The sequence below is a fragment of the Bos taurus genome, chromosome 7, assembly GCF_002263795.3.
Source record: "Bos taurus isolate L1 Dominette 01449 registration number 42190680 breed Hereford chromosome 7, ARS-UCD2.0, whole genome shotgun sequence".
Lineage (NCBI taxonomy): Eukaryota > Metazoa > Chordata > Mammalia > Artiodactyla > Bovidae > Bos > Bos taurus.
This window is the reverse complement of record NC_037334.1, coordinates 101,337,619-101,354,474: the sequence shown is the minus strand read 5'-3', so window position 1 is coordinate 101,354,474 and position 16,856 is coordinate 101,337,619. Positions and strand designations below refer to the sequence as shown.

Here is a 16,856-nt window from a genome sequence, read left to right as displayed (position 1 = left end):
CCGCCAGCTAGCTGAGGAAGCTCCCGGCGACGACGACGGCGGCGGCGGCGGCGGAGACAGAGCCCCTGAGAGGGACGCCGGGGAGGCGGGGACTCGCCCCGCGCGGGGGCGCTGCCACCTGCCCGGAGGAGGAGCCCCAGCGGAACCTTGGTGTATTTTTTATTTATTTTTATTATTATTGTTTTGTTTTTTTTTTTTCCGGCTCCGGCAGCCCCGGGGAGTCGGGAGGACGCGCCCGGATCATGAAGAGCTGCAAAGGCATCGAGAACCCGGCTTTCGTCTCCTCCAGCCCAGACACCCCGCGCCGCGTCTGTGCGTCGTCGCCTTCCATCGACATCTCCGTCCTGCCCACCCCGGCCGCGGGCTCGCCGCCGCCGCCCGCGCCTCAGGAGCCCCTGGAGCCGCCTCAGCTCTCGGGGGTTCCCGGCGCCTCGGAGCTCGAGTCGCTGTCTGAGTATGAGGAGGGGCCCTGCGGCTGGGGCAGCTTCCAACCCCGGGCTCTCCAGCGCTGCAACACGCCCGGGGGCTTTCTGTTTCACTACTGCCTCCTGGCTCTCACGCAAGGTGAGGACCGGCGCCGGCTTCGGGAAGGAGGTGGGAGAGCCGGGGGCGTCGAGGGGCGCCGGCGAGGAGGAGGGGGGGCAGGTGCGCCGCCAGCCCCGGGGGTGAGGGGGTCTGCGCGCCTGAGGCGGGTGGTCCCCGGGCTCCGGGCTGGCAAGCGCTCGCACAGACGCCACCCAACCAGGTTCACGCTTCTGCATTTTTAGCTTCTCTTACAGCGAAACATTGAAAACTTGCCAGGCAAGCTCTTTCTCTTCTAAGTGTTCTACCTCCAGCCTAGCAATTTCCTGCAGAGAAGGTGGAAATGAGGGGAGCCCTCCTTCGGGAACTGGGTGCAAAAAGCATGCATTTTGCTAAAAAACAACAACAACAAAAAAACAAAAAAAAAACCAACTTATTAAAGGGATTTGTCTTTACATCGCTTCTGGAAGAGAGTGGATAAATGTGCACCTGAAGGTAGGGCGGTTCGCCAAGGAGAAACTTTTTGGACATACATAGGATTGGTCATATCTATGCATTCAGGTTTTTGTGAGTGTAATTGGAGAGCATTGGATGTTCTCCTGAGTCTAGGGAATATAAATCTGCAGAGGCTTCAGGCGTTATTAACTGGTAAGTGTAAGTCAAGTCACTCAGTCGTGTCCAACTCTTTCCCATGGACTGTAGTCTACCAGGCTCCTCTGTCCATGGGGTTTTCCAGGCAGTAGTACTGGAGTGCTACTGGAGTGCCATTTCCTTCTCCAGCGGATCTTCCCGACCCAGGGATCGAACCTGGGTCTCCCACATTGTAGACACACGCCTTACCGTCTGAGCCGTCAGGGAAGTCCTGTAAGTGAAGAGAAAGTCACTCGGTCTTTGCGACCCCCACGGACTGAGAAGTCGAAGTCCATGGAATTCTCCATATCAGAATACTGGAGTGGGTAGCCTTTCCCTTCTCCAGGGATCTTCCCAACCCAGAAATTGAACCCAGGTTTCCCGCATTGCTGGCAGATTCTTTACCAGCTGAGCCACAAGGGAACTGTTAAGGCACCTCAAACCCCGTATCTGTTTGTTTACGGATCTCTCTTAGATTCTCTTAGGAGTTACTGATGGAGAAGGCACTGGCAACCCACTCCAGTACTCTTGCCTGGAGAATCCCATGGACGGAGGAGCCTGGTAGGCTGCAGTCCATGGGGTCGCTAAGAGTCGGACACGACTGAGCGACTTCACTTTCACTTTTCACTTTCATGCATTGGAGAAGGAAATGGTAACCCACTCCAGTACTCTTGCCTGGAGAATCCCAGGGACGGTGGAGCCTGGTGGGCTGGCGTCTATGGGGTCGCACAGAGTCGGACACGACTGAAGCCACTTAGCAGCAGCAGCAGCAGGAGTTACTGATAAAAGCCCAGGTTTATACCCTCAGGAAGTTGCAATCTAAGTCTCTATTGGAGGGGTAGGTAGTGAGGCAGAGAGACAGTGATTCTCACGAAGGAAGGCATGCAGAGAATGAAAGAAATGGAACTTATGCTAGGGCGACATTGAAATGGCACATCTTCAAGGACATGCAATAAGTTAGCTGGAATTTGATAGTATGTAGATTTTTTCTGGGGCGGGGGGGGGAGTCACAGTTTAAAACTTTTGTAAAGGCAATTAAGTACTGATGGAAAGAAATGTAATCGGAAAAAAAAAATGGGTTTGAAATAGCTCTTTTTTAAGATTAACAGAAGACTGAATCGAAATATATTCTACCTGTTCCTATTCCTGCCCCACTGTCTTAAAGCAGCTCAGTGTTGCTTGCACAGGTTAGGTGCTGAGTAAATATTTGTTGATTGCGAAGCAGCTGCAGCTCTTCTCGGAAGGACAGTTTTGTGCTTGAGTTGCTTCCTTTTCCACCTTTCTTGTCCCAACCAAAGTTGGCCCTCTCTCAGCATCTTAACCTTAGTTGTCCAAAATCAGTGATTACCAAGCGTCTTAAGGTCAAATGTAAAGTTCAAAGAAATTAGTTCAGTTGCTCAGCCGTGTCCGACTCTTTCACAAGTAAAAATTTATCTTGTGTTTTAAGACATATTCTGAAACTGCAATATTATTCCAGAATATATCATTTTATGTTTAATATAAAATATTGTTGAAATTCTTAGAGAAATGTGTCAAGTTTAGCCTGGAGTTACCCTATCTAGAAATCTCCAACTTCAGAAGTGTAATCTGAGATGAAAATGATTCCATAAATTCTTATTTCAGCTTAAGTTTGAATGACTGAAAACATTATCATGTTTCTCAATCTTGATTCTTGGGAATACCATTTCCAAGATACAGTATTATAATAGGTGATTGGTGAAAAAAGAGCCAAAGCTTGTCAAATGAATTTACTTAACCCAGCCACTTATCAAAAATAAACAGTATTTCTCTTAGCACTGGCTTTCCTGGTGGCTCAGACTATAAAGTGTCTTCCTGCAGTGCGGGAGACCCAGGTTCTATCCTTGGTCTGGGAAGATCCCCTGGAGAAGGAAATGGCAACCCACTCCAGTACTCTTGCCTGGAAAATTCCATGGACAGAGGAGCCTTGTAGGCTACAGTCCATGGGGTCGTAGAGTCGGACACGACTGAGCGACTTCACTCATTTACTCACTCTCTCTTAGCACTTAATTTCCTAATGTACCTCCTAGCTTCGTGCATTTCCAGTGGACATAGTATGTAGCCTTTCATGAGATTTCTTTTTTTAAAAAAGCAAAGTTCTTGGAGTTTATGTAGTGTAGAATTTACTTTGGGATCCTAGGCTTAAAATGCTGTCTTTCCGTAAGAGTCTACAAATTTACTTTCTCAGAAATTTTTTTTTACTGTAAAAACAATAATTCTAATGACTGATTTTTAATCAGTATAGCAAGGGTGTTGGGAAGTTGATTTTAGATGGGAACTTTTCAGATTCTCAGACAACCTTGGTGGTGGTGGTTTAGTCACCAAGTCTTGTTGATTCTTGTGACCCCATTGACTATAGCCTGCCAGGCTCGTCTATCCATGGGATTTTCCAGGCAAGAATACTGGAGTGGATTGCCATTTCCTTCTCCAGGGGATCTTCCTGACCCAGGAATCGAACCCAGGTCTCCTGCCATGCAGGCAGATTCTTTACCGACTAAGCTATCCCCCTTATAAATCTGTCATTCCTAGCTATTTAGAAATTATATCTTAAAACATCAAGAGCTATAAATTGCTGTATAGATTTATTAAATTGATATGAAAGTAAAAATCATGTTAGGACTTTTAAAATTTGTAAGAAGTTTCTTGCAATATATTCCCAGTTACAGTCTTGATAAAGCAAAATTTGAAGAGATTACAGAGATAATATCTTGGATGTACTCTTTATATTAATTAATGATTGAAAACAATTCATGGTAGCCTCTTAAGTAAAAAGAATAATCAGTTTGAAACTTTGTAATTTGATTAGATGGTTTTTTATTTTCACTTTATAGTAATATCTTGGAGAAGGCAATGGCACCCCACTCCAGTACTCTTGCCTGGAAAATCCCATGGATGGAGGAGTCTGGTGGACTGCAGTCCATGGGGTCACTAAGAGTCGGACATGACTGAGACTTCACTTTCACTTTTTTAAAAAAATTTTATTTTATTTTTAAACTTTACATAATTGTATTAGTTTTGCCAAATATCAAAATGAATCCGCCACAGGTATGCATGTGTTCCCCATCCTGAACCCTCCTCCCTCCTCCCTCCCCATACCATCCTTCTGGGTCATCCCAGTGCACTAGCCCCAAGCATCCAGTATCGTGCATCGAACCTGGATTGGCAACTCGTTTCTTACATGATATTTTACATGTTTCAATGCCATTCTCCCAAATCTTTCCACCCTCTCCCTCTCCCACAGAGTCCATAAGACTGTTCTATACATCAGTGTCTCTTTTGCTGTCTCATACACCGGGTTATTGTTACCATCTTTCTAAATTCCATATATATGCGTTAGTATACTGTATTGGTGTTTTTCCTTCTGGCTTACTTCACTCTGTATAATAGGCTCCAGTTTCATCCACCTCATTAGAACTGATTCAAATGTATTCTTTTTAATGGCTGAGTAATTTTTTTACTTTCATGCATTGGAGAAGGAAATGGCAACCCACTCCAGTGTTCTTGCCTGGAGAATCCCAGGGACGGGGGAGCCTGGTGGGCTGCCGTCTATGGGGTTGCACAGAGTCGGACACAACTGAAGTGACTTAGCAGCAGCAGCAACATAGTAATATCTAAACTTCTGTATAATCAGTATCCTAATTAGACATTTTTGTTGTTAGTCAGATTTGAATTTTCAGCTTTTTCTTGTTTATCTTATATTCTTTAATCACAGTTATAATGAGCAGATGAAGTGTAAGTTGTTATTTTCTGTCACGTTGCCTATGATTTAGAATGCTAGTAATTGAAATAGACTTTTTGTTTGTTTGTTTTTGCCCCAGGAACTTTTAAATGATGACTTTAATGACTCTAAGAGTGCTGGAAGAAGGTAGAGGTTTGAGAACTCAATTGCACCTTTCCTAAGACTAAGTCAAGGATTGAGTAATTTGAACAGTTTTAGCTTTTAACCTCTCAATCACCTATATGTTTTGTAGTCTTCCAAGTGAGGCCCATGGGAATATACTATACCTGGAAACTCTCTAATGAATCAGCTTCATGAGACTTTACCAGTCTCTTTTGTATTTAAAGAAACATGGTTAGCTGTAATTCAGTATGTGATAAACATCAACTTTACTTAATGACTGAAAATTTACAAATGTATAATTTAAAAGAGAATTGATTTGTAAAGGAAATATGTTTGGCTTGCTTAGTTTTGAAACGTTGAGATTTTTAAAATTGGACATTTAAAAATATCAATAGAAATGAACAAACTTTAGTAATGTCATGTTAATTATCATACTCTATATGGTAAAGTTGTAATAATGCACATAAATTTACTCTTTTCTCTTTTAGGTATTGTGGTGAATGGCCTAGTAAATATTAGCATTTCCACTATCGAGAAGCGCTATGAACTGCAGAGTTCCCTGACCGGCTTGATATCATCAAGCTATGACATTGCCTTCTGTTTGCTGTCTTTATTTGTATCGTTCATTGGTGAAAGAGGACACAAACCCAGATGGCTTGCGTTTGCATCCTTTATGTTAGGGCTGGGAGCGCTTGTGTTTTCACTGCCCAAATTTTTTAGTGGAAAATACCAATTTGGGTCTCTTTATGAAGGTAAGTTTCTGTTCCCTTCTTGCTTGTTTTAAGAAGTTGTATTGGCTCTGTACTGCACCTCACTTGTATGGTATTTAGGGTAAGGGCTTAGCTGTCTTCCAGTGTTCACTGCTTTGTTACGATGTGATTTGTGTGGAGCAGGAGATTATTGAGACAGATTGTGCATTGTTCATTGCTTCAGTGGATCTCCAAGTTTTTAATCTTCTAATACTCATTCCCCATATTATACACAATCTTCCTTAAAAAAAAACATGACCTTTTTGCTTTGCTGGTGGTGTGGCTTCGCTGGGGCTTTAAGATCTAGTTTTTCCCCTTAGTTCTGTGCTGTGCTTACAGCTCTGCACCCTGGACCTGTTGACTCCTGATTTGAGAATGAGAGGTGAAACTTACAGGAGTAGGGCCTTTTCTGAGTACTGAAACCAGTTTCACTTTTGACTCTGATTTAGAGACGCAGAACTTAGTTACCTAAAGTGTTGCTCTGCTCAGTACATTATTTAAAGGCTCAGAAAAAGGAAGTTTGATTAATTATATTCCTTCTCCTTTTTTCCCCCAAAGTATCTTTTTTTAATGGAAAACCAATTATGGGAGAACCCGAGAAATGTACAAATGAAAGTAGACATTTTTGTCCTTCCTGAGACTTTTAATAGCAAATATTGAAATAAAATCAGAGAGCCACAAAATCAGAAGCTTTCAGAGGTTAGGTAAATGAAAAAAAGGCTTATAGTAAGAAGAAAGGGGAACTGGGGCCTGCTGCATGACAGTCATTATTTTCAAAAAGTTAAGATTTTTATATTTGTATTATATTGAAGATTCATATTAAAGTGTTAACATTTCCCAAGATCTATTTCCCAGTTGTAGACTGACAATAGGACAGTATTTTCAATAACAAAGTATATATATCATACAGTGTGGTTTTAGGGATGTACATACTAAGTAAGCAAACTTCATTTTAGAAGTAAAAATAGAATTTGCAAGTATATGGATCAAGAGAAGATATATTAAAAAGGTGATAAAGCTTGAAATGAATGAGATAAGGTGAATGTGTTATCTATAGAAAGAACAGTTACTGGGTTCTAGTATATTATATAAGATTCCATAAAATTTTATTAGCTCAACTGCACATACTTTCTCTGGGAGTAGTTTTATAAATAAGACATGCAGGATTTCGTATAGTATCTTTGATATCCTAATGGTAAGGGAAAAGCTGAATTTTTGTCTGTCACAAGAAATACAAAACTGATTCTGTGATAGCAAAAACAGTATTGTATTGATAGCCTTTAGGTGGTGATCTTTGTCCGGATTTTAATCCCTCATTTTTCCAGTTGATCAGATACCCTACTGTTCTTAAAGTATACAGACTTTGTTAAAAAAAAAAATACAACTTTAACTCTTTGAACTAAAATATAAACACCTGCTCCAAGTGCAAAAGCCTGATCTGTCCTCAGCCATCTTCTTTGCTTCCTCTCTTCCATACACCCGTTGTGTCGCAGCCAGTTTGAATAATTTCTATTCCCCAAAGGGAAATTGCCACAAATTAAGAAGTGTGTGGCCAGAGATGAAGCCAAAAAGGTTCTTGAAACCAGATTATAAACTTTCAGTACATTATTGTATATCATGCAAGTTTTCACCACATTCATGTTGATGTTTTCCATGATTTTAGTTGAAGTAGATTAGGTAGAGGAATTGGAGGAGCTGTAAATTTTTTACTCTAAATTTACTAATAATTTAAATAACAATTTCTCTATGGAAAATAAAAATAAAAATTCAGTTTGCCCTTATTCTGCCATTGGTATGATGAATATTTATTGATATGGACTCTACCTGATGCCGAAATAATAGCAGTGAAACAGTTTCATGCCCTCTGGATTGTATATACTAGTGGGAGGAAATACAAAATAAAGCAACAAACACTATTGAGGTGAGTGTATAAGGGAAGAAATAGTATGAAGTAATAGTGCACACACGGGAAAATACATGGGCAAGGGAAGGCTATTGTGATAAAAACTGGATAATGAGGAGCCAGTCCTGAAAGATGATTTCCAGGCAGGAGAAAAAATGATTGCAGGCTTTGGAGCAGGAGACAGCTTGGTAGATTTTAGGAAGTGTCAATTTTGGCCAGCATTCTCAAAGGTAGGGAGAGAGTAGCTGAGATAAACTTGAGAGGCAGGCAGACCACAGCGTGAGTCATTTGGATTTGTCTTTAAATGCAATGGGAATTCATGAGAGAGTTTTACACAGGGGATTACATGATCTTATTTATGTTTTTAAATGATCATTTGGCGTCTGTTGTTCTGAGGGACAAGAGTATTTGTGAGAAAATCACCCAGGAGATTTTCACTATAGTTCAGGTGAGCAATAAAGGTGGTTGGGGTGGGATTGGTAACAGTAGAAATTTAGAGGAGTGATTGATTTTCAATCTGCTTTGGAGGAAAAAGAGATGGGTCTTTATAGTGGATTGATTGTGAAGAAAGAATGGATAATGACTCCTTCATATTTGGTTTGGCCAACTAGAGCCATTTACTCTTGTGTGGAAGACTGGGTAGAACAGAATTGGGAGTGCAAATCAAGAATTCAGGTTTGGACTTAAGTATGAACTGCATACTATATATCCAGTGTTGCAATATATCTCTCTAGACATGAATGTTTATGTAAATGTTCAAGTCATTCTTTAGTCTTCATTCCTAGAAATGAAAACACTGGTTAGAAGGGCTTCCTTATTCTAATTTTTGATAGGTAATGTCACACTGACTTTTAGGAAAGAATATACCAGTTACTCTTCCGCAGTCAATATATGAAAAATGCCTGGTTGCTATTTTGAAATTTTTACATTCTTTTTTTCCTGAAACTTTTCCTTAATAGAAATGTCACTGGGCTGTGTTTGGTGTAAGTGGAGGTGTTTACAATGTAACAGATAAAAAACTCAGGGTTGAAATTACATTATATATGTAAAGGAAACTGGACACTTGCAAATAGAAAGAATGTTAGAAGTTGTGAATCCCTTCTTTTACCTTGAAGAACCTTAGGACAGGGCTTCCCTTGTGTCTCAGATGGTAAAGAATCCACCTGCAATTCAGAAGACCTGGATTCTATCCCTGGAATGAGAAGATCCCCTGGAGAAGGAAATGGCAACCCACTGGAGTATTCTTGCCTGAAGAATTCCATGGACAGAGGAGCCTGGCGGGCTACAATCCATGGGGTTGCAAAAAGTCAGATACAACTGAGTGACTAACACGCACACACACACACACACACACACACATACACACCCCCTAGGAAAATAGGTGAAGTGAATTTCTGGTGATTTCATAGGTGGTCAATAACAGCTAAAATTAATACTAGTTTTTATGCTTTGTTTAGGTTTTTAAAATTTTTTATTTATTGCTGGTGGTTAATTAAGTATATAAAATAATTACAACATTTTTAAGAAATTATGCCATTTCTTCCCTAAGTTCATATAGCCAGTTTTATTTTAATTTTTATTAAAGTTGATTTGCAATGTTGTGTTAGTTTCTGCTGTACAGCAAGGTGGAGCATGTATGTGTGTGTGTGAGTTTTCAGTGTGTCTGACTCTTTGCGACCCCATGGACTATAGCCCGCCAGGATCCTTTACCCATGGAATTCTCCAAGCAAGAATACTGGAGTGGGTTGCCATTCCCTTCTCTGGGGGTCTTTCTGACCCAGGGATTGAACCCAGGTCTCCTGTCAGCAGATTCTTCACTGTCTGAGCCACCAGAGAATCCCACATTTACATATATCCACTCTTTTTTAGATTCTTTTACCACATAGGTCATTACAGAATATTGAATAGAGTTTCCTGTGCTATACAGTAGGTCCTTATTAGTTACCTATTTTATATATAGCAGTGTGTATATGTCGGTTCCAGTCTCCAAACTTATCCCTTCCCCCTTCTCCCTTGTGAAAGTTGCTCAGTTGTGTCTGACTCTTTGCAACCCCATGAACTATACAGTCCATGGAATTCTCCAGGCCAGAATACTGGAGTGGGTAGCCTTTCCCTTCTCCAGGGGATCTTCCCAACCCAGGGATCTAATCCAGTTCTCCCTCATTGCGGGTGGATTCTTTACCAACTGATTTGTCAGAGAAGCCCCTTGGTAACCATAAGTTTGTTTTCTACATCTGTGACTATTTCTGTTTTGTAAATAGGCTCATCTGTACCATTTTTTTAGATTCCACAAGTAAGTAATATCAAATGATATTTCTTTCTCTGACTTACTTCACTCAGTATGACAGTATCTAGGTCCATCCATGTTGTTGCAAATGGTGTTATTTTGTTCTTTTTTGTGGCTGAGTAATATTCCATTGTACACACGTACCACATCTTTATCCATTCCTCTGTCAATGGACATTTAGGTTGCTTCCATGTCCTTTCTATTGTAAACAGTGTTGCTTTGAACATTGGAGTAGATGTCTATTTTTGAATTATAGTTTTCTCCATAGATACGTCCAGAAGTAGGATTGCTGGATTATATGGTAGTTCTGTTGTTAGTTTCTTAAGGAACCTCCATGTTCTCCATAGTGGCTTTACCAATTTACATTGCCGTGAACAGTGTAGGAGGGTTCCCTTTTCTCCACACCCTCTCCAGTATTTATTGTTTGTAAATTTGTTGATGATGACTATTCTGAACTGCGAGTGGTAATACCTCATTGTAGATTTAATTTGCATCTGTATACTAGTTAGTGTTGTTGACCATCCTTTTGTGTGCTTTTGGGCCATCTGTAACAGATAGCCAGTTTTAATGGTCTGCACTAACTTGTCTGCTCAAGTGAATTAATCCACTTTTGTAAATACAGGATCGTGTAACCACAAATCTGAGTTATTTATCCAACTCTAAGGAGAATGTTGAAAAAAAACTGGAGATTTAAGTGAGAAAAGGAAAACAAATGAATTTGAAAGCTTTTGGAAATAAATTAGAAGGAAATGTATAATCTTCTTAGGTAATTTTAAATAAATAACCTAAAGAGTATACCATTAAGAAATCATATTATTTGAATCATACATGTCATTTTAAGTTAATTTGAAACCAACATTGAGAAAATGAATATATTCCTTTGTATGCTTTTTTTGTTGGTATTGTTTTGAACTTGAGGGAAACCAAACAGCAGTTTGGATGAAATACTCTCTGTAAGAGGAGATTAAAGTAATGTAATATAATTGGTAAGTAGAAGAAAACAAAATATGAAATATGATAAGCATGTATAATTTCCACAGGTGTGAGAATAACACAAAAGGAGGTTAAGAATTAGCAAAAAAGGAAGAAAAGTGTTTGGAAACAGCTTGAATTTTCTATTCTATAAAAAATAAATTTAAGTAGGTTTGGGAAATTATTTTCTTAAAGAAAATTTTAGTGGAGACATAAGGGTTAGAACTGAACTGAACTGAACTGAAGGGTTAGAGGCAATTATCTAACTTTGAATGGAAAAAATAACATTTATCAAAGAGAAGTTTTACTTGTTGTTATTGGACAAACACAAGAAAAAAGGAAGAATTAATTTCAAAAAAAAAGGAAAGACAAACACACAAAAAAGGAAGAATTAATTTTAGGGAAATAAATGCTTCTAAGGGCTGATTTCTTTATATGTTAACCTGAGAATAGAATAATGTCATAAACCATTTTCAAGTAAATCATATTCGCCACTCATTTTTGCTGTATTTTTGGCTTCCCTGGTGGCTCAGACAGTAAAGTGTCTGCCTGCTGTGCACAAGACCTGGGTCAGACCAACAACAGAACATAACATATTTTAATATAGCTTTTAAATATTGTTAAAATGCAATAAATAATCAAAACTTTGCCACATAACATTTTGTCTTCATCCAAACACGTTTTAATTTCCTTTGGATGAGTGTTAATTTAATGCTGGTAAATAAAATAATCTTTTCTTGTCTTTGAGACTTTGTGACAGGAGTCATTTGTAAACACTTAAGAATTATAGAGAACTAATTACTAAATCCAGTAAAGCTGTTTTTCTCTACTGATCAATAGTTGGATACATTTTCTTAAGTTGTATTGTTTTCTTGTTTCTCTTTCATATCCTTTTCTCTAAAAAAAAAAAAAATATATATATATATATATATAGCTCTCAACACTTCCCATTTGCTTAATCACTAAATTTCTAATGTTTTAGAAATGGTATTTCAGGGAGCATTTTGCATCAAAGGACTTTAGTTGCACAGGCTGACTAACTAAAAATGTTGAATTAGGAAAATGATTAGAGCAGGACTCAAGATTGGACTTAATTTTTAATTACTGTTTTGTTTTTGTCTTGTGTTCTTAAAGCTTTTTTTTTTTTGAATATGGAATTCTTGCCTAGAATGGAAAAGACAGAGGGCCAAAAATCTTAGAGTTTTTCAGTGAAATACAGGACGCTTTAATTTTGCTTGGTCTCTGGGTGTTCCTCCTTCTTTATATTGCTTCTTTCTTATGAAAATCACTTTGATTTTTCTTAGATTTAAATTTTACTATAATGCAATAAAGAGGGCAGGTGGTTTCTTAGGTTAAAATATATAGTAGTGTAATAAAGTGAATTATTTAAAATGATCTTTAAATTTAATATACAACAGTAAAAGAGCTAGAGCTAACTTTAGGGGTATTCAGTGCTGTAGAAGAACCTATCATTGTTTTTAACATCACTGTTTTTACTGTTTCCCAGATTACCTACCTTAATGTAGCCAATTTTGTTGAAATTCACATGACCTAACTTCTGAAATAGAAGAAACTCACAGAGAAAAATAAGTAGGGAGGCATGTGTCAATGAGATAATAGCACAAACTCAATTCTGCTCACAGTTATAGTTTGCAGACATATACACATTTTAAAGTTCGTGGTCTTGATAATATGAATTATCCTAGACGGTTGGTACCCTTATTTAATGCCCTGTGGAGATCCTAATTCTAATTCAAGAAGTGAAACTCAGGAATTTATGTTTTTAAAAATTACCCTGGTTATTTTAGAAGTCCATTTTGGGAAATACTTGTCCAGTTTAGAATTTCCTTATTTAGTAGTATCAACTGTGGACATAGAAATAAATGTTTCTTTTCATTTCAGGATTATTGCTTTATATTTTCCTTTAAAACAGGAGTTTCACAAGCATAAGGAAATACTACCTACTTTAATGTAGCCAGTTTTGTTGAAATTCACATGACCTAACTTCTGAAATAGAGGAAACTCACAGAGAAAAATAAGTAGGGAGGCATGTGTCAATGAGATGTTAGCACAAACTCAATTCTGCCCACAGTTATAGTTTGCAGACAGATACAAATTTTAAAGTTCGTGGTCTTGAACAAGAGACAGTAATGTTGCTACATTTACCAAAATATGATCTGCCAAGCCGAGTTTCTGATGGTATCAGGGATATGTTAAGCATGGATTCCTCTAGTTCAATGAGTTTGAGAAAAGATGAATGCTGAAGACGTGCCTTATTGTATCACTGTAAAAGTGAATGCATTGTGTGACTCTTTGGTTAGGGTATATGAAATATATGGTTCTGAACTTATTGACCAAAGAACTCCATGGATATGCTTGTCCCTTTTACCCTGCTTCCACTATTCACTTTACATTTTCTCCTCCAGATTATTGGATTTAGAAACTTCATTATGGCCAGCACCTATAACAGCATATGATGCATAGTAGGTACCTGAGAAATGTTTGTTATCAGACATATAAATGAATGACTGGACCCCTTCAGAAGAGGCATGTTAGGAGTCTGATGCCTTGTCCTTTCACAGAAGGCAGTAAGAGTAGGTTACGGCAGATAAAGGCAGTCTGGGATTCTCTGTTCACATTTTCTGTTAGCTTGGCCTTATGGAACCCAAAATTACTCCATAAAGAATAATTTTCCCTTCTTTTGGCCACTGAGTTGGAAAGAATTATAAGTTATCAGAGTCAAAGATTATTTGCCATAAATGACTTTTATGGGTAAGATTTGGTATCTTAAAAATTTGCAACATGAAAAAGGAAGCTAAAATGAGAAGCATATTCAGAAATAGAAGCGAAATGCATTGATATTAAATTTTTGGCTTTCATCTTAAATTGCTTGCTAAAATATTGATTTCACTATCTACTGTACTTCTAAAGTGATACCAAAATGTCAGATGTTTTTGGATAGACTGTAATAGTGATTACCCTTAGTTATCTTCATGTGTGAAATAAAAGGAAATGTCTGGTAGGGCATTCAAGCGGACCATAGGCATAGTTGTGTCTAACCAGATGTAATGTATGGGAGGTAATGATTAAGCAATGCTTTTTGTAGCTTCCTCAGAATGGTTGGTAAAAATTGTGGTGAGAAAAAAATGAGGAAATTCAATTTTCTTGGTCACTGTTCTTAAAAATGCACAAATTAACCAGTGTGTTTTACTGTATTTTTTCTTTTATTTTAGTGGTATTAGCACATTACATTGAATGAAAGTATCAGTAGTATAACAGGGATATTAAGGTCAGACAAAACAGTTTAAATTTTTGCTCGAGCACTGGATGATAGAGCTGTGTGATCCTGCACAGGTTTTTTTCAACTATAAATCATGATGGTAGTAGTAACTGCTACTTCATAGGAAATTACACACAGTGCTAAGGCAGTGCCTGGTATTGGTAAGTTCTCATCAAATAATAGTAATGAATAAAAATTCTGTTCATGCTAATTAACAGCTATTTTAATGTAAAAAACTGCCTTTCATGGTTTGTTTTAGTTATTATCAATGGTAGTTACAATATGGACAACTAAAAATCTTTCAGTCTGATACATATGTTTTTGTAAGTGCCATTTGATATCAGCATATCCAAAAGTCTGGCGAAATTTGATTTGCCGTAGCTAAATTAATTGGGGCTACTCAGTATAACATACTAAAATATTGCCTTTTAAATAGCCAAGGTACCTCTTTCTAAATAGTTTTAAATTTTTCCTAATTTTGAATATGATATGTCCCTTTGGCAGCCAATCAGAAGATAGAAAAATTTTTTTAAAATGATATAAAAGGGGAAAAACTAGAATATATGGAATAAAAGGAAGTAAGTCTGCATGATAACACATCCTAGATAGCACACTATCAGTAGTTCAGCCTTTTAATGTATATACATATTCATATGTGTATTCACAAGTAGTTATGCAGAATTGCACTTTTACATTACATAGTCATTAATACCATAGTCATTGGATCCATCCATAGTCATTGGATGGCTGGATGGTATCACTGACTCGATGGACATGAATTTGAGTAAGCTCCAGGAGTTGGTGATGGACAGGGAAGCCTGGTGTGCTGCAGTCCATGGGGTGGCAAAGAGTCAGACACTACTGAGCAACTGAACTGAACTGAGTCATTAATATATTCTCATACCTTCTTACTAACCTTTATACATATTCATATATCTTTTTATCACATTTTCACATATATATACCAATGCACATTCTAAGGAAACAATATTTTGAACTTATGGGTATCTATTCTTTAACTTAGAATATATGTGGGATATTGTAAATATTAAAAAGACAAAATGAAGAATATTTATGCTTTTATATTGTTTCATTTTATAGATAATCTATTTAACTGACCCTCCTTTGTTGTGATTTTTATTAATGCATTTTATTTTTCTCGTTAGAAAAGTTCTATTGGTCATGGCAGACAGTTTGAGTAAAACTAGACAGTAGAAAGAGGGGAAAAAAATTCATTATTATTCTTTCCTCAAGAGAGCAACTTTGGGATTGTCTTAATATTTTTATTGTGTATGTCTCTTATAGAGTTAGTATAATATTTTTCATAGTTTACAATGTATGAGCATTCTTGTTCTTGTACCATATTCAATTATATATATTAACCATTCTCACAGAGCTAAATAATTACAGTTTAAAACTTTTCCATAATAAAGCATCTCATAACATTTTTATGTTTAAAAATTGTACTATACTTTGGTAGTTATACAGTTCTTAACATTTTGAAATTGACTTTTTTCATTCAGAATAATTCTGTAAAGACTCATCAGGGTTGAGTTTATTAATTACTCTTTCCTTTTTATTGCTAATTAATAAGTTTTTCATGGTATGGATTTACCATGTTTTGTTCAACCATTTATCTGCTAAAGGGCATTTGAGTTGATCTTAGTTTTTTGGCTGTCCCAAGTTAAGTTATAAGCATTTGTATACGGATGAACATACTTTTCATTCTCTGGGATGGACACCTCGGAGTAAATCTGATGCGTCGTATGATAGTTCTCTGCTTAGTTTATTACTGTTTTCCAGAGTGACAGTACCATTGGCAATGTATGAATGATCCAGTTTATCTACGTCCTTGCCAACATTTCTTGCTGTCATTACTTTAAAAGTTTTTTTTTTTAGTATTTATTTTTATTTATTTAGCTGTACTGGATCTTAGTTGCTGCACATGAGATATTCAATCTTTGTTGTGACATGCAGTAATTTTTAGTTGCAGCATGTGAGCTCTTTAATTGGGGCATGTGGGATCTAGTTCCTGAAAAAAGATGGAAACCAGGCCCCCTGAATTGGGAGCATGGAGTCCTAGCCACTGGACCACTAGGGAATTCCCCCTCAGTATTTTTTATTTTACCCATTTTGATAGGTTGTAGTGAAATCTTGTTCTGCTTGTAATCTGCATTTCCCTAATGGCTAATGATGTTGAGCATCTTTGCTTGTGCTCTTTTGCCATCTGTTTGTCCTTCATGTAATATCTTTTTTATTTTTTGCCCATGTTCTAACTAGATTGTTTTTTTTTTTTACTGTAGAGTTTTGAAAGTTGCTTATGTATTTCAAGTACTAGATCTTTGTCACATAGGTAGGTTGCAAATATTCTCATCTTGTCTGTAGCTTATCCTTTTCAACATCGTTAACAGAGATTTTCACAGAGCAAAAAATTTTAATTTGAGTGAAATTCAGTGTCTCTCTTTTTCCTTTTGTTGTCAAGCCTAAGAACTTGTTTCCTAGTCCTTGATCTCAAAGGTTTTCTATTTCTTTTCTTCAAAAAGTTTATCAGTTCAGTTCAGTTCAGTTGCTCAGTTGTGTCTGACTCTGCAACCCCATGGACTGCAGCACGCCAGGCTTCCCTGTACATCGCCAACTCTTGGAGTTCACTCAAA

The 16,856-nt window shown here is 37.6% G+C and overlaps 1 protein-coding gene across 1 annotated transcript in view; it reads left to right on the top strand.

Moving 5' to 3' along the window:
* Positions 1 to 242: 242 nt before the first annotated feature.
* SLCO4C1 (solute carrier organic anion transporter family member 4C1) overlaps positions 243 to 16,856 on the top strand; it is an 84,605-nt gene continuing 67,991 nt past the window's right edge. The window contains exons 1-2 of the mRNA NM_001192846.1: positions 243 to 564; positions 5,500 to 5,763. Of these exons, the coding sequence (NP_001179775.1) occupies positions 243 to 564; positions 5,500 to 5,763 (586 nt within the window). The remainder of the gene's footprint in view (positions 565 to 5,499; positions 5,764 to 16,856) is intronic.